Source organism: Falco rusticolus, chromosome 15 (assembly GCF_015220075.1).
Source record: "Falco rusticolus isolate bFalRus1 chromosome 15, bFalRus1.pri, whole genome shotgun sequence".
NCBI lineage: Eukaryota > Metazoa > Chordata > Aves > Falconiformes > Falconidae > Falco > Falco rusticolus.
In genome coordinates this window covers 2,057,086-2,082,201 of record NC_051201.1, presented here as the reverse complement: position 1 = coordinate 2,082,201, position 25,116 = coordinate 2,057,086, and the positions used below count along the sequence as shown (strand labels likewise).

General features: G+C 45.7%; 1 protein-coding gene across 8 annotated transcripts in view; it reads left to right on the top strand.

The window, feature by feature from the left end:
• Positions 1-25,116, top strand: part of ZC3H18 (zinc finger CCCH-type containing 18) — a 48,847-nt gene that overhangs the window by 11,543 nt on the left and 12,188 nt on the right. For 5 of the 8 annotated variants that reach the window (XM_037409129.1, XM_037409130.1, XM_037409134.1 and 2 more), the window contains 10 exons: positions 1,779-1,863; positions 4,651-4,799; positions 5,093-5,185; positions 5,785-5,942; positions 7,561-7,593; positions 9,169-9,295; positions 10,449-10,747; positions 21,908-22,108; positions 23,163-23,288; positions 24,865-24,966. In XM_037409129.1, the coding sequence (XP_037265026.1) occupies positions 1,779-1,863; positions 4,651-4,799; positions 5,093-5,185; positions 5,785-5,942; positions 7,561-7,593; positions 9,169-9,295; positions 10,449-10,747; positions 21,908-22,108; positions 23,163-23,288; positions 24,865-24,966 (1,373 nt within the window). The remainder of the gene's footprint in view (positions 1-1,778; positions 1,864-4,650; positions 4,800-5,092; positions 5,186-5,784; positions 5,943-7,560; positions 7,594-9,168; positions 9,296-10,448; positions 10,748-21,907; positions 22,109-23,162; positions 23,289-24,864; positions 24,967-25,116) is intronic. The other 3 variants (XM_037409132.1, XM_037409135.1, XM_037409133.1) reach the window with 3 other exon arrangements.

The window sequence follows — 25,116 nt, the reverse complement described above, 5'->3', positions numbered from 1 at the left end:
TGGGTTGACCTTGGCTGGATGCCAGATGCCCACCAAGCTGCTCGATCACTCCCCTCCTCAGCAGAGGGGGGGGGGAGAGAAAATAAGATAGGGGGGAAAAAAGGGGGGTCAAGGTAAAGGCAGTTTAATGAAGTAGTAGCAAAGGCCACATGTGCAGCAGTGAAGGAAAACAAAAGATGGGTTTTTCTCTACTTCCCATCAGCAGACGATGTTTGACCACTTCCCGGGAAGCAGGGCTTCGGTACGCGTAGCAGTTGTTCCGGAAGATAAATGTCATAAATAACAAATGCCTCCCCCCTCCCCACCCCCACCCCACCCCTTCCTTCTTTCTTTTAGCTTTTATATCTGAGCAGACATTGTATGGTATGGAATATGCCTTTGGTCAGTTTGGGTCAGCTGTCCTGGCTGTGCCCCTTCCCAAACCTTGCCCATCCCCAGCCTGCTGGTGAGGGGGAGGTTGGAGAGCCAACCTTGACGTGCAAGCTCAGCAGCAGCCAAAACACGGGTGTGTTATCACCACCTTTGGAGCTACCAGTACAAGCACAGCGCTACATGGGCTGCTTTGGGGCTCAGCCAGACGTAGTACAGAAGGCCAGGCTGCCTTTTAGGATAAATAACTGATTTCTTTGCCAGATGCCTCTGACAGCTCTCTAGTTGTGGCTGCCTTTGCCTTCTGCATCACCACCTCCTTTTAGCTCCTTCTGACTTTTCAGGTGCAGCCTAATAAAGCTGGAAGGAAGGCCCTGGAGAACAAAGGCAAAGACTGATACTTTAAAGTTTCAACAACTTTCTTTTGGAGGTGTTTCATGACTTATTTCACGCTCATCCCCTGTGGTTCTTAATCTTTAAAGCAACCTCCATCTCCCAGGTTTTTTTCCTGGGGCTGCTGTGCCTGGGGATGATGCAGAGTTTTGTTTGAGCCGATCCACAACTCCTGTGTGGAGCTGAGGAGTGGAAGGAAAGGTGTCAAGTTGTTGCCAGAGAGGACTGGAAGAAATAGACATATGGCTTTTTTCCTGAAAAACTTGTATGTGAGGTTGTTGCTCAGCATAGTGGGAAAGCATTTTATGATTAGCTATTGTAATAGCAGTCATCCTTCAGAACTTGTTGTACAGATAGAAGAGTCATGTCTGTGCTGGGTTATTGCATTAATGCAGGAATACCGCTGTGTATTTTGAATTAGTGAGCAGAAGGAATTGGCTTGAGCTGAACAGGGATGACATGAATGCTGAGCAGGGGACAGTCCAGTTTAAAGGCTCTGAAGGGTTGTAGTATTACCCCACGCCAGCAGAGCCGCGGTGGCTGTCGGCGTGCTTGCTGTTAGCCTGCAGGAAGGACAGGTAATGCAATTTAGCTCATTCGCCTCGAAAGAGCATGAAGCTGCCTCTAGCTGCCTTGCACGTGATGTTGGCTAAGTGCACAGCCAGCCTCATTCAACTGAGGTATGAGATCTTAATCCACTGTACTGTTGATTTTTAGCCTTTAAGTGTATATAAGGTAAAATGATGCAGCCTGAAACTTTGGTCTGTGGCATAAAGACATCCGTAACACCTGAAGGTTTTGCAGTCACCTTTGAAACACTGAAGCTGATGATCTTCCTGTTTGTAGCAGCACATTGTGAAGATGCTGTTGGGTATTTATGGTAACTTTGTATTGTTTCTCTCTTGTGTTTTGCTCCAGGGTGTGTTTTCAGTGACTGATATTTGACCATATTGTGAAATGTCAGGTCGCTGCAGAAAATGCACCACGTGAAATGTCAGCTTGTCTATCTGTTCCAGGACGATGACTTAGAAGAAGGAGAAGTTAAAGACCCCAGTGACAGAAAAGTGAGGCCACGTCCCACCTGCCGATTCTTCATGAAAGGTAATGACATGCTGTAACAGTGGGAGAAAACCAAAGATGCTGTAATTTTTGTCGTTTGATCTTTGTACCCGTTAAGCTGCTGTCTACATGATAAACTCTGCCCCAGGTGTCCTCAGTATTACCTTTCTGTTCCTTGGTGGCCGGGTGCTGAATTTACATAGAGCCAATATGCAAAAATGGCTTTGCCCGAAGTGTGGTGAGCCCAGTGGAAGCAACTAAAGGAAAACTTGCTGGTGTTTTTTAAACAGCATGAAATAAAACTGCTTGGACTGATTTAACAATCAACTACTGGTTAGAGGTTATTTTGTGGAAACCAAAAATGGCAAATGCTTGTTAGTCCTTATCAAGCTCACGCCTTGCCAAAATCTAGTTGTTTCTTGCAATCCTATATCCGTCTTGCTTGCTCGCTTATTAAACTTCATTCACTGAATTTTTAAAATTGAAAATAGGGCTAGAAATGCAGTTTCTTTGTAAGAAATACTGATGTGACAGTATGTTGACATCCACTGAGCTGCTGCAGCCCCTGCAAGTGCATCTGTTGACCTGTGTTGCCTGTGTAGTGGTGTCAGGTTTGGCAACTCAGGTATAACTGTTTTCACAAGCAACCCCAAAACCCCAGCAGGATGGCGTGCTTGAGGGATGATGTTGGACCTGACAGGGCGAGATGTGCCAGTGGCCGGTACTTCCACTGGGCTGAGGAAATGGTCAACTGGAATAAAAAAAATAATCCTCATGTAAATAGAAGCTTTTTCCTCAAGCCAGAAGATTGCTGTGCACTGTATCAGAGACCACATTTCTGAAATACGATTGGGATTGTCAGCCTCAGTTGGAACAAATTGGGGTAGGAAATCATAAAACGTGTTTTTTGCTGTCTCTTAATAGAAATTCCCCAAAGTTTGTGCAACTGCACAACAGCTATTTTAGGCTCTCCTGCAGCTCTTTTAGTATAGAGAGTAGGTTTTAAAAGTTTTCTTATCTAAACTGATTATAGCTCTCTTCCACTTCCTTCAGCTTCATCTCATTTAATGTTTGCTCATTTACTTGGTTTTATTTACAATTGCCCTTGAAAGAATTTATGAAAATCTGAAATTAAAAGAAGGGTGGAGAACAGGGTGTAGTCTTTTATTCCTTGCATCAGTGGCATGTGCAACGTAGGGAGCTGCTTAGGGGGTTTCCGGAGACGTGACCATCAGATACCACGTACTTGGCTTCCTGCATGTCTTCCGGTATCAAATTTTCTGCCTATGCTGAGACACGAATGTGTTGGTGATGATGGTGGAACAGGGAAGTTCCTCAGCAAGGAGAGGTGTTTGTTCCTGAATCCTTAGTGTGACATACGCCTCCGTGCAGCATGGAAGTATTTGCTTGAGTCAAAGTTCAGACTGCAGAATCTCCTGCCGCAGTTGTTTTTCTTTGATTTTGCGTCGGTTCAGATAAACGATGACACTCACCCCTGCTCACCCCTTAAAGGCTTTATTGCCACCAGGCAGATCAGGTGCTGCTCACGTGCGACCTTGGAGACATTCAGATTTTTGTCCTTGATGTGTCGAAGGGGAGCACTCACGTGGCTGTGGCTGTCCAGTAGCATGAGTGACGAGCTTGCAGAGCCTTCCAGTGAAGTAGCTTGATGTGTAGCCACCTTGATGTATGTAGCAGAGCCCCTTATTGTCAGGGCAATCGTTCCCCTTGACACCTCAGTAGGAATAGTAAGTGTTTGTGTAGGTGTCTGGCAGCCCCTACACGTGCTCAAGCACCGAGAAAGGATGCGCCGCTCCCTGAGCTGCTGTGCAAAGGGATTTCTGCTCGTGTTATGCTTTTACAGTACAAAAGCATCCAGTGTTACCTCTGACTTAGAACACCGGCTCATGGTTAATCTGGGACTGATGAGGAGCATTTCCAGGGATGCAGGTGCCATGTGAATTTCTGACATGTTGCCCTGCCAGCTGAGATCAGGGATTCTTCCTTGGGCCACAGCAGTGTTAACTCCCCATTTGCCTCCAAAGTCAGTGCGCTAATGCCTGAGCTAGCACAGAATTAGTGACAACTTTGATGCAGTTGTCTGCTGGGAAATCTGCAAAATATTGCCTGATGTTGAGTGGATTGCTGGAAGGAGAAAAGAAAAAAAAAAAAGGTATTTTGTTTCTAAGGCAAGCTAAATTAAAGCTGAGAATTAGCTTTGTATCCTGTTAGAGACCCCTGAATGTTACCATTTATTTTGGGGGTGGTACCTGAAGCTAATGAGCAGCTTCAGATTTGTCTGCTGCGCACTCCACAGTGATGTCGTCTTTCCTGCTTTGTGCTGGCAAGCCTGCGGATTTGGCTGGAGAGAAAAGCTTTAATGTACTTCATGCCTCACCAGAGTGCTGTATATTTTGGATGCACTGTGAGGTTTTCTTTGCTGTCAGGTTATATTCATTCATTGTTTTCTGTAAAAGGTAAAGTTCCTAACTTGAAATGTTTGTCATTAGTAAGACTTGAAGAGCTCATAGGCTTATTACTGCAGTTGCTTAATGGTGTGTATGCATCCATCCCTCCCTTCTCCCCTCTGTAATAAGGTTCTTGTACGTTCATCCATCTGTGACGGGATCTATTTGTTCTCTCTGGGAAGGTGGGAGGCAGGAGCATCTTTCCACATGTATGGAAACAGGTAAATCTTAACAAAGTTGTAGAGAAGAAAAGTCATGTGTCTCGAACAGCATTATTCCTTGATGGCTTTTAAATGGTTGCAGGGCTGAATAAATGCTTGCTGTAGGCATACAGGGGTCTAACAGAACTGTATCTCTGCAGGTCACTGTACTTGGGGCATGAACTGTCGATTTATTCACCCTGGCGTCAATGACAAAGGAAACTACTCCTTGATCTCCAAGCCTGAGCCCTTCTCCCCAAATGGTGCTCCTCCTATAGGCCCTCACCCACTGATGCCAGCCAACCCTTGGGTACGGATAGCTTTTCTGTGACTTTATGGCTTCTGCATGTAGCTTTTGTCTCCTGCTCTAGAAGAAGTGAAGATATTTTTTTTTGAGCTAGTACTTTAGCAAAATTCAGTACATCAACTGGATATGTGATTTTTTTTTTTTTTTAAAAAGGTGGTCTTGAGGTTGTTAGTAGAGGGGAGTAATTTTCCACGTGTCGCAGTTTATGTCCTGCTGATACATCTCTGGAGTACCTGTTTGCTACTTAAAACTGACATCAAGTATCTGTCTCCTTCCCCTTCTCACCTTTCTAACAGGGAGGGCCAGTCGTTGATGAAATCTTACCTCCACCCCCTCCAGACCCTCCAACAGAAAGTGCCTGGGAGAGAGGACTCCGGCACGCTAAAGAGGTAAATGCCATCCTCAGGAACTGTGCTGATGGTCTCCAGAATCTGCTAGCCTTTTTCATTGGGAGCAGGATGTTAGAATTGCTCTTTTTGGGGCACATGGTGTCTTGCCCTTTCTAAGGAGCCTTACTTTTTGCCTTTTAACCTATTAACTGTGTCTTGTTGTATATCACAGTTGTTACACAGTCAAGAGGAGCTGACATCCAGGTTTGGTTTTTTTATATTAACATGAGCTAGGGGGAATTTGTGGCCCTGAAATCAAGCCCTCCATAAAGCAAAACTTTTTAAGCTGATCCAATCTCCCTTACTTCAGTACCTGTTTCTCTAGCACATATAGGATCCATGTGTCTGATCACTGCAGAAAATGGGGTCAGCATGCGTGAAACCTTTTATTTCCTGTCTGCTGCTGTTCTAGGCTGATGGAGTAGTGAATTACACTTTCTGTGTCAAGGAGAGTCCAGTGTCCTGCACTTTCATGAGGCTTGGGCAGAAGAAGGGTGCTTTAGATGAAGGGCAGGTTACTTCCAAGTGAAGGATTTTTATTACTGCAATTTCTCTGTGCCTCAGAAATGTTCTCCCTTTACAATGTTTTTTTATGGCAGGTATTGAAAAAGGCAACTATGAGAAAAGAGCAGGAGCCTGACTTTGAGGAGAAGAGGTTCACTGTGACTATAGGAGAAGACGAGCGTGAATTTGACAAAGAAAACGAGTTTTTCCGTGACTGGAATTACCGCATCACCAGAGATGTCAGAGATCCAGCGTAAGATGCAGTCTTGGTTTTGCTACATGGAATAGATGGGTGGGAAATGCAGTGCATTATGGCAGTCTTAACTTGTTCCTCCAGACTGGAGGAATGCTCACCTCAGAAAATGGAAACAGCTTCCATGAAGCAGTAGGTACACCAGTTTAAAAGCTGAGCCGCCTCCACTCACTCAGGTTCAACACAACCTTCCTTTACAGTTGTCTTTAAACCTTTCTGCCTTCAATGTCACTGGCATACTGGTCCCTCAAGGACGCTGTTAGTTGGGCATTGCTTACCTCACACCAGTGCATTCTTCCGACAGTTTTTCCTCTTGTTTTTCTTGTTCCAACCCATGTGAGTTTTAAAATGCTAAAGCTGGGGCTGCAGAATTGGAGTGTGCTCAACAGCCAAGAGCTTCAGGGACGCAGTTGTACTGTCTCGAGCAGCTAGGTCTTTATGTGCCAATACCCTGGCAAAGCAGCTGGTCTTAAACATGTTGATCAGTCCCAGGTAAACTGTTCACTAAGATGCTGGTCAGAAAGCAAACCTGTTAGCTGCCAGGGCATAGCCTAGGCCAAAACAAACACACCAAACTTAAGTGTTCAGGTGCTTGTTTTTTTAAGGAGGTAACACATAAAATGTTGGGAGACCTCAGACACACTCCTGTCATGGCTGGAGAAGGTGTGAGGGTGATTCAGTCAGCTCTGGGAAACTTGCTTAGTAGTTCTTGAGCCAAGAAATGGAATGGAAAAAGACTTTGAGAGGCTTGTATTCTGCAGGAATACAGGTGAATCTCTGTTTTGTTCTTGCTCATACATCCTCTGTTCTTCCTACATGTACAGATTGGAGCAATATTTCCACTCACACAGAGAACATGTTTGTAAGGCTTAGTTCTATCTTATTTTAGAGTAAATGAATTGCAAAAAAATACTCTGAAAAGGAGTAAGGAGTAGCTTAAGCTTTTTTCAGTAGTCTGATTTGCTCTGGAGTGCAATTCCTTTCCTCATTTTAAAAAAGAAGCTATGTACTCAGTTCTGCAGCCTGAAACAGAACAGTTGCCCCATATTAATTTTTTCCTGGGTAGGAATAAGTCTGTATCTTGGTCTTCTGTTCCTCTGAGATTTTCAGTTGCACCTGGGACATATCACCAGTGCTCTGTGGGTTGACCATGCAGTACCTTTAATTTACGCTTGTATATGAAAACTAGCATCAGCGTTCTAGTTGTTTTATGCCACTCTCACTGATGCAGGAATTGCATTAGGTACAGGACTTTGTTTTTCATATAGTCAAGAAAAAAGTGTTGCATGTAGCCAGTGTTAAACAGAAGTAATAAAAAAAATTAAATTCCTGAAAATTCAAGCACTTTTATGTATAAGCAAACTGGCATTAAAATATCTTCATTGTGTGTAAAGGCAAAAGTTACGAAGCTGCTGCTGCTGTAAACTCTAGAAAATGGTGATTTTTATTTTTTTTTTCCTCACACGCACACACCTTATTGCACAGGTTGACACCTTGCAGCAAACTAACTACTGGTGGTGCAGATGGGATGTTAATAAATGCTTTCAGGACTGTCTTGTGACATATGAAGATGTCTAAATAGTTCATGAATCCCTTTTTCTTTTTTGAAAAACTATAGGGAGGTGGACATCAAAGAAAACATTAACTATGGGTAAGCAGGTCTTTGATTCCAGTACTGTTGCAACTGTAAGAAAATATTTCCTTTCCTTTCTCCATTGCACTTCTTTAAAACTTCCTAGGCCACAGACCACTGTCCTATCAGGTGTGGTGGGCAGTTTATTAACTGAGTGAATGTATTTGATTTTTTGGGTGGTACCAGTTATTTGTCTGAGGATTTAAGCACTGAATTACCTAAATGCACAGCGGTGATGCTTGTTTAAATGAACAAAAATCCAGAAATGTTACAGGAAGGGAATGGGGAGATTCGGACTTGAGGGTGTGTTAAAAAGTAGTTTCCTTTTTGGTGTAGCTTGATTTTTTGTGTCTCCTAGAACACCTGATGTCACTGAATCCAGACTGTTGTCTGGTTGGCATCAGAAGTTTGTTGCTGAATCTGTATTCAAGAATCTCTGGTACTCTTTCCCTTGACTTACTGTTTCAGCAAAAATAGAAATCTTAAACCATTTAAAAGCACTGAAAGAAATGCAGGTAGCCACTTGACTTGAAGGGCAGCACTTGCCTCTTAGCCTCTTTTAGATTATTTGGCACTACTTAAAATGCAGAAGTGGGCCCTTTACTCCTCTTACTTGCAAGTCAGAGTCTCATTATGGACAATCTGGAATTTGGGAGCATTTGCTTTATTATCTTAGTTCTGCCACTGACTCCTCTGTGGCCCTGGAAGTTTCTTGTTTCCTGTACCCACCTCTCCATCTTTACAGTGGATCTGATATTTTCACTCCAGGTGGCTGGCAGGGATTGGATATTGTTGAGTGTATGAATTAAAACCATCAACTAATGTTAATAGAAATCCTCAAATGGAGGAAACATTGCAGATTTAAGGAGGGTGGATTTTAAATCCCTTTCCTCCCTAGAAGTAATTGCTGTTTTGCAGTTGAGCAGGGTGTGCTATGCGCTTGCCAGTTCATTTGTGTGCTGGGGGGCCAGCACCTGTTTTCCACTGGAGAATATCAGCTGCAGGTGCTGTTACCTTCATTGCATGGAATAATTCCAGGTGTAGGGGCAGGTGTTGCTGGCCTGCCCCTGAAGCTAGCTTTTCACAGTGGAAAGCTCAGCAACAGCTTGTGTCCTGTGCTGGTGGCATTGGAATGCACCCGTCACCTCCTCCGGTGGCAGGGGAGTAGGAGACCACCATCCGTTCTACTTCTGATGTGAGGGCGCTTGAGATTAGCGGTGTGTGCATGGACAGAAAATGCAGCCCTAAATCAATGAGGCAAAACATGTTCTGTTACATTTGCACGGCTTTGAAGTAGGTATAAAAAGCAATTGGTGTTTCTGCGTTTTTACCACATTGATTTGAAGGCTGAGTGTGGTTTGTAGCATTCTTTATTTGTGTTTATCAAGAAAGGTTTGTGCTTTTCTCTGATAAGCTTCACTTAAAAAAGACTGTGGGATATGTAGAAAATAAACTACTTTGTATGGTCACCCCATTGAACGTGGTTTTTCTTGTCAGTGCACAGTGACTAAGACCTGACGTAGAATATGTAGCGTTTCTGTATGGCAACAAGGTGATATTTCCCTTTCTAACCTTCCCTGTTTTTCATTGTAGGCTTGATCCTTATACAGATCCCTATTATGACTATGAAATAGAACGGTTCTGGCGTGGTGGGCAGTATGAGAATTTCAGGGTTCAGTATACAGACCCAGATCCATACCGTAACTACAGAGTAAGTAAGGTAATACCCCTTTCCGTGCTTTTCCTTTCAACTTTGTTCCAGGTGCTTCTGGCGCTTGTCATGGCTCCAGTGCAGTAGTTGAAACGGGACTTTTCTTCAAGATGTTTAATGTTATAGTTACATCTTGATTTAATTACTACACAGAACACACTCTTGGTGCAGGGATGGGAGGATGTTCTGTTTCAGTGCGGTAGAGGCAGCAGCATGTCTGAGATGGGAAGGTGGTTCCTCTTCACGTGCCCTGGCTGCTGCTCTGCGGTCCAGGCAGTTGTGCAGTGCTTACGGCCATTCTGCAGCCATTCTTGGAAATGTTGGAGAGGGAGGGAGTTTCCAGGAACTAGCCTGACTTGAGGAATGGTTTTGCTTGTTAGTTATTGGGACAGATGAAAAAGATTAGATTTGGACAGGTGTGCTTTGTGTACAGAGGCTCTGGCATGACTGTCCACCGCTGGTGGAGGTGCAGATCAGTTGATTGAATCAGGTGAGGAAAGCACCCAGCCAGTTGCTAAAGTCCTCGAGGCAGTTGGTTGGTGTTGCACAGCTGTAAGTTACAGAGCTCAGTGAAAATAAGGCTACGAACCCTTCCCCTCCGCTTCCTTTTGCCCTTGTGCAAACTGTTGAGCCTTGAGAATAGTGGCAAAAATAATAAATCCTGCTCAGTAGGGAGCTTTTCAGTGGTATTTGTCAAATCCACCAAAAAGTGGCTTTCCTTTTGCTGAAAGACCTTGCTGCTCTGCAGAAGCAGTGCATAAACTGAAGCCTGTCCTCGCTATTGTTGAATGCACCATCAATTATTTTCATGGTGCTTGTTTGTAAAGTTAATTAACTTATTATAAGCACGATTAGCAGAGTGAATACTTGTAAACATCAATACATTTATTTAATAAGCATAATAAGCCAAACTAATCTTTGAATGTTGCTTTTGAAAATTACAGCTGTGATGAATATGATGTAGTGTTTTGTTCTTTTCCACTTTGTGCTTGCTCAGCGAGCAGTGGTGGCCAGCAAGCTCCAGATTATTTATCTCAATACTTTGCTGCAACATGGGAGGGTGTATGTAATTGCTTATTGTCCAAGACTTTGAAACCCAGCTGCCCGCTTTGTTAGGAGATGCTACCACAGTGTCACAATGATTTCCCTTTTCTTTTTAAAGGAAAGAGAGCGAGAACGGGAAAGGGAAAGAGAGAACAGACAACGAGAAAGGGAACGTGAGAGGGAGCGAGAGCGGGAACGGGAGCGACGGCAGCGGGAACGAGAACGGGAGCGGGAACGGGAGCGTGACAAGGAGCGCCAGCGGCGGAAAGAAGAATGGGAACGCGAGCGAGAACGAGTGAAGAGAGATGAAAAAGACAGGCAGCACAGGGACCGGGACAGGGACCGGGACAGGGACCGGGACAGGGACCGTGAAAAGGAGAAAGAAAAACCAAAGCCTCGGTCCCCGCTGCTACCAAGGTAGGTGTTTGCTGGAATTCGGGCTTGACATTTCAGTTGATGATGTTCTAGCTGTGGATCAAGAACCAGGCTCACGCTGATCAGAGTGGGGAAGATCTCCATCCACAACTCTGAAGTGGTAGTTTTAAGAGGAAGGAAACTCTAAATGAGCCTTGCTGGCCACTAAGTGGAGCTAAAACATCAGGAAGAACCCAGCGTGCATAACCTGACTCTGGAAGGAGAGCAGTCTGTCCCCTGGCCTGGAGATGTGGAGATGTTCAGCTTGTCCCTGTTCCCGTGAGGCTAGAGAACCTCTCGGGAGGCTGGCTGAGTGTCCGCAGTGCTGAGAGTCCTGCATATGGTGGCGACTCCCTTTGAGGTCTTGACAAATGCCCTTTGACAAGAGCCAGGCCTGGTTTGGGAGTTCATGGACAGTATTAAGTAAAACTTCAAAAGGAGGCTGAGAAAGGTGAAGGGGTTGTATGCCTTGAAATGAGCCTCTGCCAGGTGTTAACAGTGGAATTGCAGTGTGGCGGTCGTGTTCCTTGCCTCTGACTGCTCATTTTTTCTAAAAATCCTGGTTCTGACTAGTGTGAAAGAGAAAATTGAACCAGACGGACTAAAAGTCTAAGAATTTCAAAAGTGAATCCTATTTTATTTCTCTTCAGTTATTTAAGTGCCGTGGCTTACCAGCATATTGTGTATTAGGCGTATTTGTAAAGCACTGTATAAATATCACAGCTGAATATAGAACTTGTTTTATGGGAAGTTCTAATGTCGCAAGGGGAAAAGTATCACATTTCTTGCTGAAGGACATCTGCAGGAAAGCTGATTAGCAGCGTCAGTGTCTTGGAAGGAGTCGCAGATGGAGCCTTCTGACAGCGTGTTGAACATGTGGATACACAAGCGTGTTTATGTGCGTGTTGGGGCAAAGAGGGGTGCAGGGGAGCTGTTTCCCAGGGCATATCCGAGCGCCTCCTGCCTGGTGTCTACGGTGGGTTTTGAGCACTAGAGGAAGACGTGAAAGAATCATGATTGTGAGGAAAATGTGTTTTACCAAAGAACAGGGCAAAGAAGGCCAGGAATGAGGTGCCATGTGGAATTGTGTAGTTCCAGGTGAGAGCAGAGTTTGGTCTTCAATCTGACATAATTTTTTGTTTGTATTACTAGAAGGAAAGCTGATTTTTCATGATGACCCTTTTTTCCAAGAGGGGGTCACAGTTTCAGAACAGTTTGAAGGTGTTTTGTGAGTGCTCTGGTGCAGTAGCAGTGTCAAGAGTGGTTATAGGAATACATTTAATCATATACTATATTTAATTATAGTCTTCACTGTAAGTGCACATAATTTGTGCACCTTAATTACCACATTTGCTGTTGGTTTGTGCTGTCATTGGGTTAGTGGTGGAAGAGATCTGGCTGTGCAGAGCCACGTGATGAAGGTGATGACGATGATGAAAGTGACATCAGCTGATGGGCAGCTCAGGTTGTTAGTCATTAACAGTCACCGTCACCAGGACACTGTGCACAAGGCTGAGGCTGCTGGTTACTCCTTCCCTTGACACTTGTGCTGGGTCATGAGGAAGGGCTTTGTGGGAGAGCTTTTCCTATTAATGCTGCCCAAGGTTTGCTGAATAGGAGTGGTGGTCATGGTGGCCAATCTTAGATCCATCTCACCCTGCGTAACCATCTGTGTGAGCAGAGAGATGGGGGGTTTACAGTGTGGTGACGTTATATGCTTTGTGGATACGGGTTCCCTGCTTCTCCCCCATCTCTGACATAAGCACTGCTTTTAAGGGAGCTGTGGATGCCTCTTGGATCTCCAAAATAGGCATCTTTAGACAAGTCTCAGTAGCTTAAAAATAGTCATTGATATGCTGCTGCTTTTTTTTTTTTTTTTTTTTTTTTTTTAATTTTAAGTCTGCTATTCTTTCTGAAATGGATCATGGAGAATCTGCTATTGGAAGTGTCCTCAGGCTTGTCCTGCAGTGCAAGCACTGATGACTGCAGGGCCAGGCAGAGCACTGGGGAGGGAGGGACAGCAAGCAGGGCTTGCTTTTGCTTTTGGCATCATTTGTGCAAGGCTTTAAAAGCTGATGGCAAGAAGTGTTCGTAATTTTTGTGTTGAATAGGGAACTAGCACTGAGCAGAAAGCTTGAAAATCTCCCCAAAAGAATCTTAGGTTGGCACCTACACACAGTATCTCCCCTTAGAGGAGAGTGGAACTAACAGGAGTACTTACCAGTAAACCCCAAAGCCCTACGCTGTTGAAGGCAGCTCTCCAAGTACTCTTAGTGGGACTTGAGTTCCCGCTGCTGAAACCTGTGTCAACATGAGTGCTCTTACCACAGCCTTTACAGGTGTATGGATGTTTGCAGAGAAAATAAAACTGCAGAAATAAGTTTTGAAAAAGCTTTTAAAAAAGTGAAAGCTTAATTAAACTTCTTTCCTTTGGAGAAGATGTCCCTCACCCAGCAGTTTGGGTTTCTGTACACTGCATTCCCCAGAAGGCTACGTCGCACTTACGGTGTGACTTGGCTCTGGGCAGTGCCGTTCTGTCCCACACAACCTTTTTGACAGGCTCTGTACTTCCTCGTGGTGGTGCGGCAGTTCGAGCCGTCTCACCTTTTCTCCAGATACCTTCATGCCATGCTCCAGAGGGTCAGGTTTGACACCTTGGGGTTAAATAGCTCCCAGGTTTAATGTGCAAAACGCTTGTGATTGCCTCGCACTTCCTGGGCAGCAGGGCACGATAGTGGCACAGTGCTCACCTGCGGGTCTATAAATAGACTCTGGGCTTTCCCTAATTGCTAGATCCCAGCTTTTGGCAAGTCCGGCCTTTCCAGGCGTCATGAGGCGATGGGGGCTGGCTCGCACCAGGCTGCAGGCAGCTGCCCGTTAACATTCCTGCACCAAAGGCAGCGCCGCTTCCAGCCGGAGCCCACGCAGCCCTGCTCTTCACTTACTAATGAGCTGGGGAGATTGGAAAACTGCTCCACAGAGGTTGTGCAACCGGCAGCGAGCTTTGCCAAAGGCAGAGCTGAGGATGTCTGTAATTACAGGTAGATGCCGGTCTGTCCATCGGTGTACAAGCTCCCTCGAGTAAAGGCTGGAGGAAGGAACAAACTGTGACATACAGAATGCAGCGTTGAAAGGCATGAAAGCTTGAAAAGCAAAGAGCCGGGAACATGAAAACAAATTCCCTTTCCATTATATTGAAAGCAGAAAGGTTTAATCTGATCTCTGAACAACAGCAGAGCAGTTGAGGCTGATAACGCAGAGAAGCCAGAGGACTGCCTGGCATCACTGGTTGCTGCAGATGAGGAAGACTAGAATTTAACAAAGGTTGTACACCCTGATGGACTCAGTGGCAAACGTTTCTCTCTGAACCTTTCAAAAGAAGAGGCTGCAGCATTTTGGGGTTCAAGTAGGGATGGATCATCATGTGTGGATTGGACTTTTTTTTGAAGGAGTATGCAATTGCTCCTTTATGCTTTGGGTTTTGGTTTTTTCCCAAGGTTAAGATGAGCAGTCCAAGAAGTTTATAATCTGAGATCACAATGCTAGTAAAATTGTGCCTCCCCCTCCTCAGGCATCAAACACTTAAACAAGCCAGGGCACTTTATGATCAATTAGAGGGATAACTTGGCTGTCTGTCCTCGTGCTCCCCATCTCCAGAACGAGTTCTGATGCCCCAGGCTGTGACTGATTTTGCTGAGTGCAAAATTTCTGCTTTATATCTCCGTCTTGCCAGTGTAGCTCGCTGTTGTGCAAAGCATTTCAGGGATAAAAAGGGGCATGAAATATGTTATTTGAAGAAACTTAGAGCAGTGCAAGATGTTCTTATCTAGGCTGCTGGCCTTTAGGTGTGAGCAAAAGCCCTACATACAGCAACAGTAACCTGCTTTAATCCTTCTATTGTTGCATAGGTCTCTATCCCACAGTTACCTGAGCAAATGGGATCATTTCAGGAGCACGTTAAGCAATGTAGTTTGTGTTGTGGGACCTGTTAGCGGTTGTATTTCCAAAGCACTGAGGAGCTGGACCCACTGGCAAGGGCAGCAGACTCTGTATCGCTGCCCTGTTGGCTGGCAAGGTGGTGGTTGACCAAGCGAAGAGGAAGAAGAGGAAGCCATCCCGTGCTGCAGGTCCTTGACACGGGCATTGGTTTCTTGCCCGCCTGGGTCTCCTCTGCAGGGAATGCCGTGGGCCCTGGTGAGAAGCAGCATGACAAAATGAACCTTTGGGTGAGAAATGTGTCGTCTCCAGTTCTCGAGGGAGTTTGTCCGTCAGTCTGACCTAAAAGCTGTTCCCACACAGATAAGGTTGGTCGCCCGTGATACAGACCCCCAGATTCTGTGGAACGTGGGCGCCAAGTAGGGTGAGGAGGAGGTGGCAGTTGTCCTCAGAGGTGTTCCAGAGCCTGGACAGGAGGTGACAGCAGCTCCAAAGCTGTCCTGCGATTATCGCACACACAACAATTTTTGGAAGGAAGTTTTCTTCAGCTGGGCTAAAGGCTATTGATGGAGTGCACTTATGCAGCCATTAAAAAATAAAAATAACCTGTAAAATTTAAAGCAATGTCAGAAAGGGCAGCTATTCTGTAGCAAATCATAAATCCTTTGTAAAACCCTTCCAGCAAGGAGCGCTGTGCTGCTTTCCAGCTTCTGTTGAGGTGGCAGTAGCGTTGTGAGATGCTCTGTAATGCTGCAGACCCTGGGACAAAAGGTTCTGTGTTCCCTTGGCAGAGCTCACCCTTGCGTTGCTTCCTCATGCTAGTTCAAGTTTTGTAATGGGACGTTGTTAATCTCTGGGGGGGTGAGCACGTTATGGAACAGGATAACTTGGAGTCTAAAATTGATGTTAGGTTACCCAGGGCTTACAAGTTGAAAAGTGTTGGAATGAAGTTGATAAAGGAGTGGCAAAAGTAAGGGAATGCAAATTGAGTGATTCATGATTGTGTATGTGTGTGATCACAAACCAACTGAACTTTTTTGGAAGAATCTGTAATTCTAAGTGTTCCTGGGTTGTTGTCATCTTTCCTGACAGCTTCCGGTGGTCTCCCCATGCCGCTGGCTGGATCTGCTCCCTATTTTTTGAGTGTAGGGGCTCTGTATGAAAGCAGTGGTTGCTCTAATGGAGCTAGGTGTTTTGGTGGGCGTAGTAATAACATTTCATCCTGTTGTGTAAAGATGAAGTAGGCCGATGGATTTTTGTCTTCTCATGGTTTTCCCTGTGGAAATGTTGTTTCTTAAAAAGAAAACCTTCATTTGTTCCTGTTTGTCCTGCCACAGGAGGAAGAGCAGGCAGGATAAACAACTGTGTGCTCTTCCTGGATTCAAGTCAGGCATCAGTAAGACCCCGGAGCGCTCTGAATTAGCCTTACATCCATGAGAAGGTACTGAGGGGGAAAAGCGGCCTCTGTCAGGAGGCATAGATTTGCTCTCCAGGTGTGTCTGCACCTTCCCTGGGCAACTTCTTGGAGTCCAGTGAGTGAGGAGAAGCAGATGGCCCCAGGCCACTGGGTTTCCCAAGCTGAAACGGGGCTTGTCGGCCAGAGCTGGAGCTGGACCTCTGTTCCTCTGCACACATCAAGTCTGCCATGCTGCCTGCGGTGCCACACTATACAGCACTCCTTGGAAGAGGATTCCCCTTCTCCCCACATATAGAACATGCCTTGTGCAGCTCTGCAGTTCTTCGCTTGTAGTCGAGTGCCCTGTATGGTAACGCTGTGATGATAAACATTATAACAACTTGTTTACATCCCCATTTTTTGTGGTGCAGCTTCCAGGCAGAGCAATGGAACCTGGTTAGACAGCTTTGCTTTCATTTATGCTCCCAGTTCATTTGGGAAGTTGGTGATGATAAAAGCTTTCCGCAAACCGAATCAGCAGAACTTTTCAAAGTTCTCCAACAAAGCATTTCTGTTGACTAGAGTTTTCGTTAGTCTTCATGGTTCTTGAGGTTCTGCCTCCACAGTAAAAGGAGAAGGGTTTTGTAACCGTAAATCAAGATGAAGGGCATTGAGTGACTCAGATGTGGATCTCAAGGAATGTGTTTTTCTTTGGCTTTTCAGAGATGGAATTACTGGAGAGATCTCCCACACTGGGTTTTATTAAAACATGGCAAAGACTGGGGCAGAATCGCTGCACACAGGTACCTCTCATTTAGAGGAGGCTCTCAAGGCGTCAAATGCTCAGCCCGTAGGGTAGATCACATCTCAGATATGTTTATCTACCTGCTGTGATGATTTCATACTGTAGGTTCAGATTGTATCTCCACTATTTAATTTCAAGGCCTCTCCCCATCAGGCTTTGAAGAAATCTTTTTTCTCTCGCTCTTTTTTTTTTTTTTTACATGACTGATAACTCTGCCTTAGATCGAAACATCTTGAGAAAAGCATATTCTTTGCTAATATTTCACCAAGATCCATCAGCACCTGCTCCAGGGTTCAGCATTTCCTTTCACAGTCACACGTAGGTGGCTTTTGGGAGCTACAGTCCCCCTCCAGCCACAGGAGTGACTTTATTGTGCAGAGACGGGGAAAAATCTCCCAGTGTGCATGCACGCTGCTGGAGTTTATTTTGCAGTAGTTGCAGATCCCTTCACAACTGCCTTGGCACATGGCTCCAGTTGTTCCTCGAGTCCACTTCCTCTGGAAAATTCCAGTGACACCGAAGGAAAACTCATACTGGTGCTGCTGACGCAACACTTGCTTTCCTGCAAGAGACGAAAAGGCTTTTAAATCATCAGTGGACTTTCCTCTTTCAGAAAACTGAGCTGTAACTGCCAGCCAAAACAGTAGCCCTGGAGCCAGGCTGACGTCACCGGTGACCATGGGTGATAAGGTTTGCGTTACCTGTGGGAGCAGCGTCCCACGGGGAGGGGGAAGGAAGGAAGCACTTTCCCCGAGAAGCTTATTTTCCCCTCTAAAATTATAAATGCTTTGGCATCATTTGCATAATACATGAGGAGGAAAACTTGAGCTGTGCGGCTCTGCTTTTCCCACTGCAAATTCTTGTTGAATTCCGTGACGTGCTTCAAATGGGGTTTATTTGGGAGCCGGTACGCGTGCGGTTGGGAGCTGGCTGACCTACGCTGTGGTTTGCATTGCCAGCTGGAGCTGCCTTTGTTCCTCCTCTCATTGCCAAAGCCACGTTCAGCTTCAGTTCTCCGCTTGATTGCTGTAATTAAATTCCAGCCAAATATGCATTAACGTGTTCGTTCTGGAAAATAAAGCATTTAGTTATTTTAAGGTTAAAATGGGCTTCGGAAATAGCCAAGCTCTGCAGACCTTGCTCGTGCCCTAGTGACGCAGGATGCTGCTCCTCAGGGCTCTGGAAGGAAATTAAGCTGCTTTTGATCGGTCTGTCTTGTCAGTCTCTTTTACTCCCTCTAATTTTTTCTTTTTAACCTTGTGGCATAGGCTTACCTAATTTGGGAGTTAATTCTCAGATATTTGAAATGTTTCCTAAAAGTCGGGATTTAGTGAAAAAGGAGACAGGGATTCACACGTACGTTTTGGTAGCATATGGCTTTTTCAGTGTGCTGAAGCATGTGATGTTGGCCTGTAGCAGGGACTGCACTGGCTGGGGTAACTGTGCTGGGCTGAGAGTGATGCGTGGCTGCGCACCCCACAGCAGCCAGGCTGCTCTCCTTCCCTCCTCTTCACCGTGGGGCAGCACCGGCGGCTCTTCAAACCCTGCCAAGGGCTGGTCGGACTCACTGACCCAGCAGCAAGCTCCTTGTATTTTTTTTTTTTTTTCCTCTCCCTATTGAACTAAGGAGTTGAGAGGCGGCACATGGAGAGCTCCAGCAAACACCAGATCCAGCACAAGATGAGAAGGAAAAAAATTACCCAGTTGTAAGAGTGAAAGTGGGGAGAAAGCCTCCCCCTTCTCAGGATCAAATACCTCGCTCAACCCCCCCAGCAGCACAGCACCAGGAGCAGCTATCGTGTGCGATGTAGCGCTGGGCAGCCTTCCTGGCTGATCTGGGCTGGGAGCCACAGGCTGCCTGCCTCCTCTCAGTGGGCTTTCCTCTGCCAGCCTTACGGCTTCCTCCGCTTTCATCCCAACAACTGCGCGGTATCAGTATGGGGGAGTAAAATTCAACTGAAACACCGACTGTTTCATGAGCTGCTCACTTCTAATAGTCTCTTTGGTGAAACTCGTGTAGGCTGTAACTGAGATGTTAGTCTAAGGTGGATGGTGCAGGTCTTGGCAGCTTGCTTTCAATTCTGACTCCTGGATTCCACTGGAGGAGATGAGCCAAGCGGCATCAGATACCAGTCCCTCATTTTAAGTTGAACAGGTTTATTTGATGATGCTACACGTTGGGCACACAGGTAGCTCTTGAGGAAAGACTTTGAAAATGTCCTGACATGGACATCATCTTTCTTTCTTGGTTATAGTATGCTAACTTACTTGCTGCTGAGTCAAAGAGCATATTCAGAAATGAGGCTTTCTGTTGTGGTTTTCCTGGGGAAAAAAACCTTTCCTCCAGAAAGTGACTTCATCGGGAGAGAATTGCATCAAACCAGGTAATAGGTGCAAGTAATGAGATTTGCTTTCATAGTCATCTTTGCTCCAAGCTCGCACCCAAGCTGTGGAGTTCAGCGTAAGTTGTTCCCACGTGGGGCTGGAGCTGAGGTCCAGCTCCCAGGATGTGCTGCTGTTGGAGGTCAATGTGAGCAAGTCACGGGGGGGTTGAGATAGAATAAATTCTGTAGGAGACTTTTCTGTCTGAACAGTATTGCAGGAGAGAGGTGAGCCTGGAGAGGGACGAGGTCATTCATTAATTGTTGGCTTTCACGTTTGTCACCTTGGACGCTGCAGTGAAAAATTTCTCAGCAGGCTTTATCCAGGTCTTGACGTGGACACCGCCTCTCTGCCTGCCTGTGCCAGCAGAATATTCCCCCTGCATTTCCCAAAGCACGCAGGCTGGGGCACCAGAGGGGGACCAACTCTGGTGGTGTTCATGAGCATCCTCACGTGGTGTCCTCCTCCCTTCTGCAGCTGTTCAGCCTGCTGCTTGATGCGAGGTGTGTAGGCTGTTCCCAACCTTCTTTTTCTTCCTGCTTTGCACTTGGTTGCTTTGAAGATACTCCAGAGGTCAAGATGGCTTCAAAATGAACGTGTACTATATCTGCTGGAATGAGAGCTTGACCCTGGCTGTGACTTTAGTGTTATCAGAGTATAAATAAGAGGTCCAGTCTTATCTCAGCCCCATGTTCAGAGTCATGGTCTTCCTCCATGATTAGATACTCAGATATAGTTGTGGCTGTAATATGGAAAACTAGACCAGCCCACCGCAAATAACACGCGCTGCGTTAAATTGTGTGTGTTAGGGCAGTGCTGGAAAGGGTGATGATGCGAAGTGAAGGTGCTGGTGAATAATGCTGAGCCATAACCCTGCTTGGGACTCTTACCAGGCAGTCAGCAATTTTGTGTGCTAATATGTAAGCGTCCTCTTCTGAAGCTGGAGTGAGATTTCTGGGAGAGGTGAATGTGGAAGGGTTTCTCCTTCCATAAAGTTCTGTATATACTGGGATAGATGCGGGACGAATTGTAAAATTGCTGTAGCTGTATCAGCAAAGATAGGGAAAGAGCAAGATACTCAACTGGATTTCAAAGTTGACAAGTTCTGGAGTCAGGGAAGAGGTGAGAGGCCACAGGAGTTTTAAGTGTGTTGAGACTGTTTTAATACTGCTAAGCAAGGAGGAGATGAGACTTCACAGTGACTGGTGAGGCCTTCAAAGGGCTGAACAGGCTGCTAGCGAAAGGCTTTAATTATCCTGTTGTCTGTTGAAAAAGTGTTGTGGCAAGAAACGCAGTCCGTAGAATTATTAGAAAACTCGGAGGTTGCTTTTTTATCTCAAAAGGTAGAGGAAGTTGCATGGGGAGTGGTTGCTTCGGTCGTGTGACTAATGGGGTGGTACAGGCTGAACCCAGCTGTGGATGATGCCTTTCCTCCCCCAAGTTCTCAGAGTGAGAGGGTTCATTATTCTGAGAAAAGGAATAAACGCGCCATCGTACTGGTAATTTGATGAGTACAACAGACTTCATAAACTTTGAAGCAAGCACGAACTTTGCCTGAAACCTAAGGTAGAAGGTTATAAGCAGGTAATCGAACAGTCAGGTGCAGGTTAGAGTAAGGATGAGGAAAAATCCCAAGTTAAATCACCCATAGATAAGAGAGGCAATAAAGTCTAGGCCTGAAGAAACTCATTCTGGAATACTTAAGGAACTCTGTGGTGCACATGCTGAAAAGTTAGTCCTGGATTATTTTCAGGAAGCTGTAGAGGAGAAGGGAAGCCCAGAGAACCGAAGAAAAAGGGGAAACACAAATGGAGCCCTTAAAAGGGAAGGGAGGAGATGGAGGGTACGTAGCCTGACCATCAGATCTTCATGGTTAACAACAGGAGAGCACATGTTTGATAGTGTTTATAAACACCTAGAGAGTAATAGTCATAAAACAGCCGTTAGGAACTGCTTTATGCTCAGCTGATGAGGTAACCATCCCCTTTGTAAGAGTTACAAGTAGATCAATGTGTCTTGGCTGTGGTGAGACTTGTGACACAGTCCCACGTGATGTTCTGATAAGGGAACTGTAGAAGTAATTCAGGCTGAATCTCTTCTCTTGGTGCCTGCTGGTTGGTTGCAGCAGTTCGCTGTGTTGAGCCGGTGTTTCAGATGCACGCTTAAAATCTGTCCTTAGTCTAGCTCTGTTTAGTTTTTTTCATTGCACTGGGAGCTGCCTACCAGGTTGGGGTTGCTCCAGCTTTAGCTACTTGGCACAGGTGTAGGAAGAACCAGGTTTCCCATACCCTTCCCTCTTAAGGTGTGCTTGTGTCTGCTCCTTGGAGGCCAAAAGGCAAAGATGAAATCAGCTGGCAGGTCACACTGCTTGGTTAGTGCAACAAAGTAGTTCATGAAACTTGCAGGTACTGCTGTTTTGATGGGCTTGCAGTCACTGATGTACAAAATGATAGGTGTTCTAACACTTCATCGCTCCAAAATGATGTTGAGTATCCTGCAGTGGAGGTTAAGAGCTAGTGCTGGTATGAAGGATGAATTTCTGAGATCTTTCCTGGCCTGTGTTTCTGTTAGTTTTACTATATTAAAAAAAAAATAATAAAAAAAATATATATATCCCAGCTACTTATTCCTCTTTGTTTTCCAGCCGTCAGCCTGAGCCACCAAAGAAGGAGAAGGAGGCAACCACAATTACAACCGCTCAGTCAAAGAGAGCAGATGAATGGAAGGACCCTTGGCGCCGATCCAAGTCCCCCAAAAAGAAACTTGGTGTGTCTGTCTCTCCCAGCCGTGCACGTAGGCGCCGAAAAACCTCTGCTTCTTCAGCATCTGCTTCTGGCTCTTCAAGGTGAGTGAAGGCAGAGAGCGTGTCACGTCTGAGCCTTGTTAGTCATGTCACATTCCTGACACACTGTTTCTTGTCAGTGGAAGATGCTGAGATGTTTGGGAAAGCAGTTCAAGGCTTGCTGCTCAGTAACAGCTATGGACACCAGCATATAGGTAGTGAGAGGGAAGCCAAAGGGGGCACATAATTGTGGTTGCTATGAGTGATCTCTGGAAGACTTAAGAAAAGGCAGGTCCTTGGAAAAGTCACTCTTCAGGTAAATTAGACCTGGGTGCAGTCCAGGTGATTAGTAACTCACCTAGATTAAAACTGACCTTAATAGGAGCGGAAGGAGCTGGAAGCTGTAAAAATTGGAGCCTGTTCACTCTAGGAGTGCTGGAGGGATGAGGTGAGCCCACTCCAGGAAGAGCATGCTGATGCTGCTAGGGAAAAACTGGGGTTGTGAAGGCTTGACAGAGCCTTAGAGGGCTGCAGTGGAGCTCGAAACCAACGGGTGAAAGATAAAAACCACCTTTCAGAAAGAAGTACCCTGAATCTAGGAGAGCCGAGGCATAAGCTGGATCTATTTTCTTTAAATGCTTGAACTTGAAGCTACTGAAAAGAGGTGGGAAGAAAGTATTAGAGGAATGAGGAACATGCTGAATTGAAGATACGGATCTGTAAAGCAAAGCCCTCCTGAAGTAGATAGCTTTTCTTTCTGGGATCACTGCACCTGAGATTTTTCTGTTTTCCTCTGTGTGACCTGACCTATCAGGGCATTGTCTGGTGCAAAGGCATAAAAACTTGTGGAAGGAGTTCCCAAAAAGGGATGGCAGATCAGTAGCTAAAGGAACAGAGGCCTGTTCAAGGGTACAGAGTGGGTAGCTACAACAGGATCTTCTCTAAAAAAAAAGGGGGGGGGGGGCTGAGGAGAGGCTGTAGTCCTGACAGGTCACCGAGGAGAAGACAGGTAGCTTTTGGAGCACTGTTTGAAAACTGGGTAAGAGTGTACTGGAAACAAGACCTTGGTCTCAGAGGACTTCTCAAGAGGTGCTGAATTTTAATATTTCTCTTTCAGGTCCTCTTCTCGTTCATCCACCTATTCTGGTTCAGGTTCCTCGCGATCTCGTTCCAGATCATCTTCTTACAGCTCTTACTCTAGTCGCTCTTCAAGACACAGCTCTTTCTCAGGCAGCAGGTCCAGGTAATGGCTCCTTGGATTTGAAAGTAATGGTATACTGTTTTCCAAACACTTGCTAACAGCTGCTTTTGCTGCTGCTTAAAAGCAGATAGCCAACTGTTGAGATAAAACATTCAAACCACTTTCCTGAGCGAGGGAAATATGATAGACTGCAAGGCAGCCTGCTGGTTTGGTTGTTGAACGAAGCAGATATGTCAGCCACCCCCTCCTCTCCCCAGTGCTGGCACCCACGAGTACCGTGCTGTTGTGGCTGGGCTGTTTCCCATGCCTGTGGTAGCTGAACAGTTGTAGAAGCCTGGCTGAGATAAATGTTTCCATCATTTGCATTTTATGATTGGAAGAAGTTACTGGCATCTCTCTTCTATTGCGCTGGAAATTCTATTTAAAGAGGCAAATCACATTTCTTTATTAAAGCAGTTGTCTTGTGATAGTCCTCACACTTCAAAGTAGCAGTTCAGTGTCCCATGCTGATTAAACAGAGGCATGTTTATTACTCTGCTGCTTCCTTGCCCCTGCAGATAGTTTCCCAAGTCTGGAATATGCATAGTAGGAGAACTGGCTCCCTAGGTAGGCACCTCTTTAGAGCTGAAATCACACAGATAGCCGGAGTGGATCATGCAGTTGATGGGAGTGCACAGTGTCGCTTTTGGAGACGTGGTTCCCCCTAGGAAAGGCTCAGGTGGGAGCCGATCTCTACACAAGCACGTATGTGTTTTGTGGGGAGCAGGCTGACCTTCCCCCATCCACCTCATCTCGGGCTCAGTTCCTTGGAGGACAGTGCCAGACATCGGTGACACGCTTTGACTAGCATGCCTCTTTGCTAGATTGAGGTTGAGGAGATTGAGGAACATCCCGGTGCCTAACTGTTCTTCAGAAAAAGCAAGTCACCGAGGTGTCTGGCTTTCTGAAGTACTAGGCTGCAAAACAGTCTTGGCAGTGGGGTGAATCACTTGAACACCAGCATCTGGTGTGCTGTGTCAGTTTGGGCAGCCCTGATGTCAGGGCTCTTGCCCTTTGGTATCTTAGCTTTGATATACTCTGCTTGATTTTTCTCCTTGTGTTCCAGAAATTGCAGGCATCCAGTTAGATGTATTTTTTGTGTCTTTCTCCCAAGTTTTTTCTTTTTTTTTTTCTTTTTTTCTTTTTTCTTTTTCTTGGTTTTTTTCTGCTGTTTAAAGGATAAACTGCACTAGACGTTAACAGGAACATAAAGTAGGTTGAAATAAATGCTGAACCTGCAAGTCAAAATCCTATTTACTTCCCAATAGACACATTTTCCCTAAGGAGAGAATACAGAGAGTATGGAGAAACCTCAGGTGTTGGTATGGAATACCTGAGAGTGCTTCTTTTGCAGCCGACCCTGTTGTTTTGTATTGTTTTCTACTTTTACCACTGGTCTGGTAACAGAAGTTAGTTTTGTTGAACAGAGTCCAAGTACAAAAGTAGGATAAGCTCAGACCCACAGGGACTAGTTCCTGGGGTGCAGTTGCTGGCTGAAGGAGGGAGTGATGGCTAAATGCACGGAAAGCCTTCGGCAGTGCCAGAGACGGAGCTGAGTGCTGTATCCTGTCGTTTCTAGATCGCGGTCCTTCTCATCTTCGCCATCTCCTTCTCCAACACCGTCTCCACACAAGCCGCTTGCGAAGGCTAAGGGGGAGTTACTACCGCCTGCCGGTAAAGGGTAAGGCTTCCTCTCTGCTTTGATAGCACAGTGCAGAAGAGGCTCCAAACAGTAGCCTAGTCCCTGAGTCAGACCCTTCTGACCTGGCTGACAATTTAAGGAAGAAATGGAATATGCAAAATATGACCTGCGTAGAAGAGTGCTTAGCTT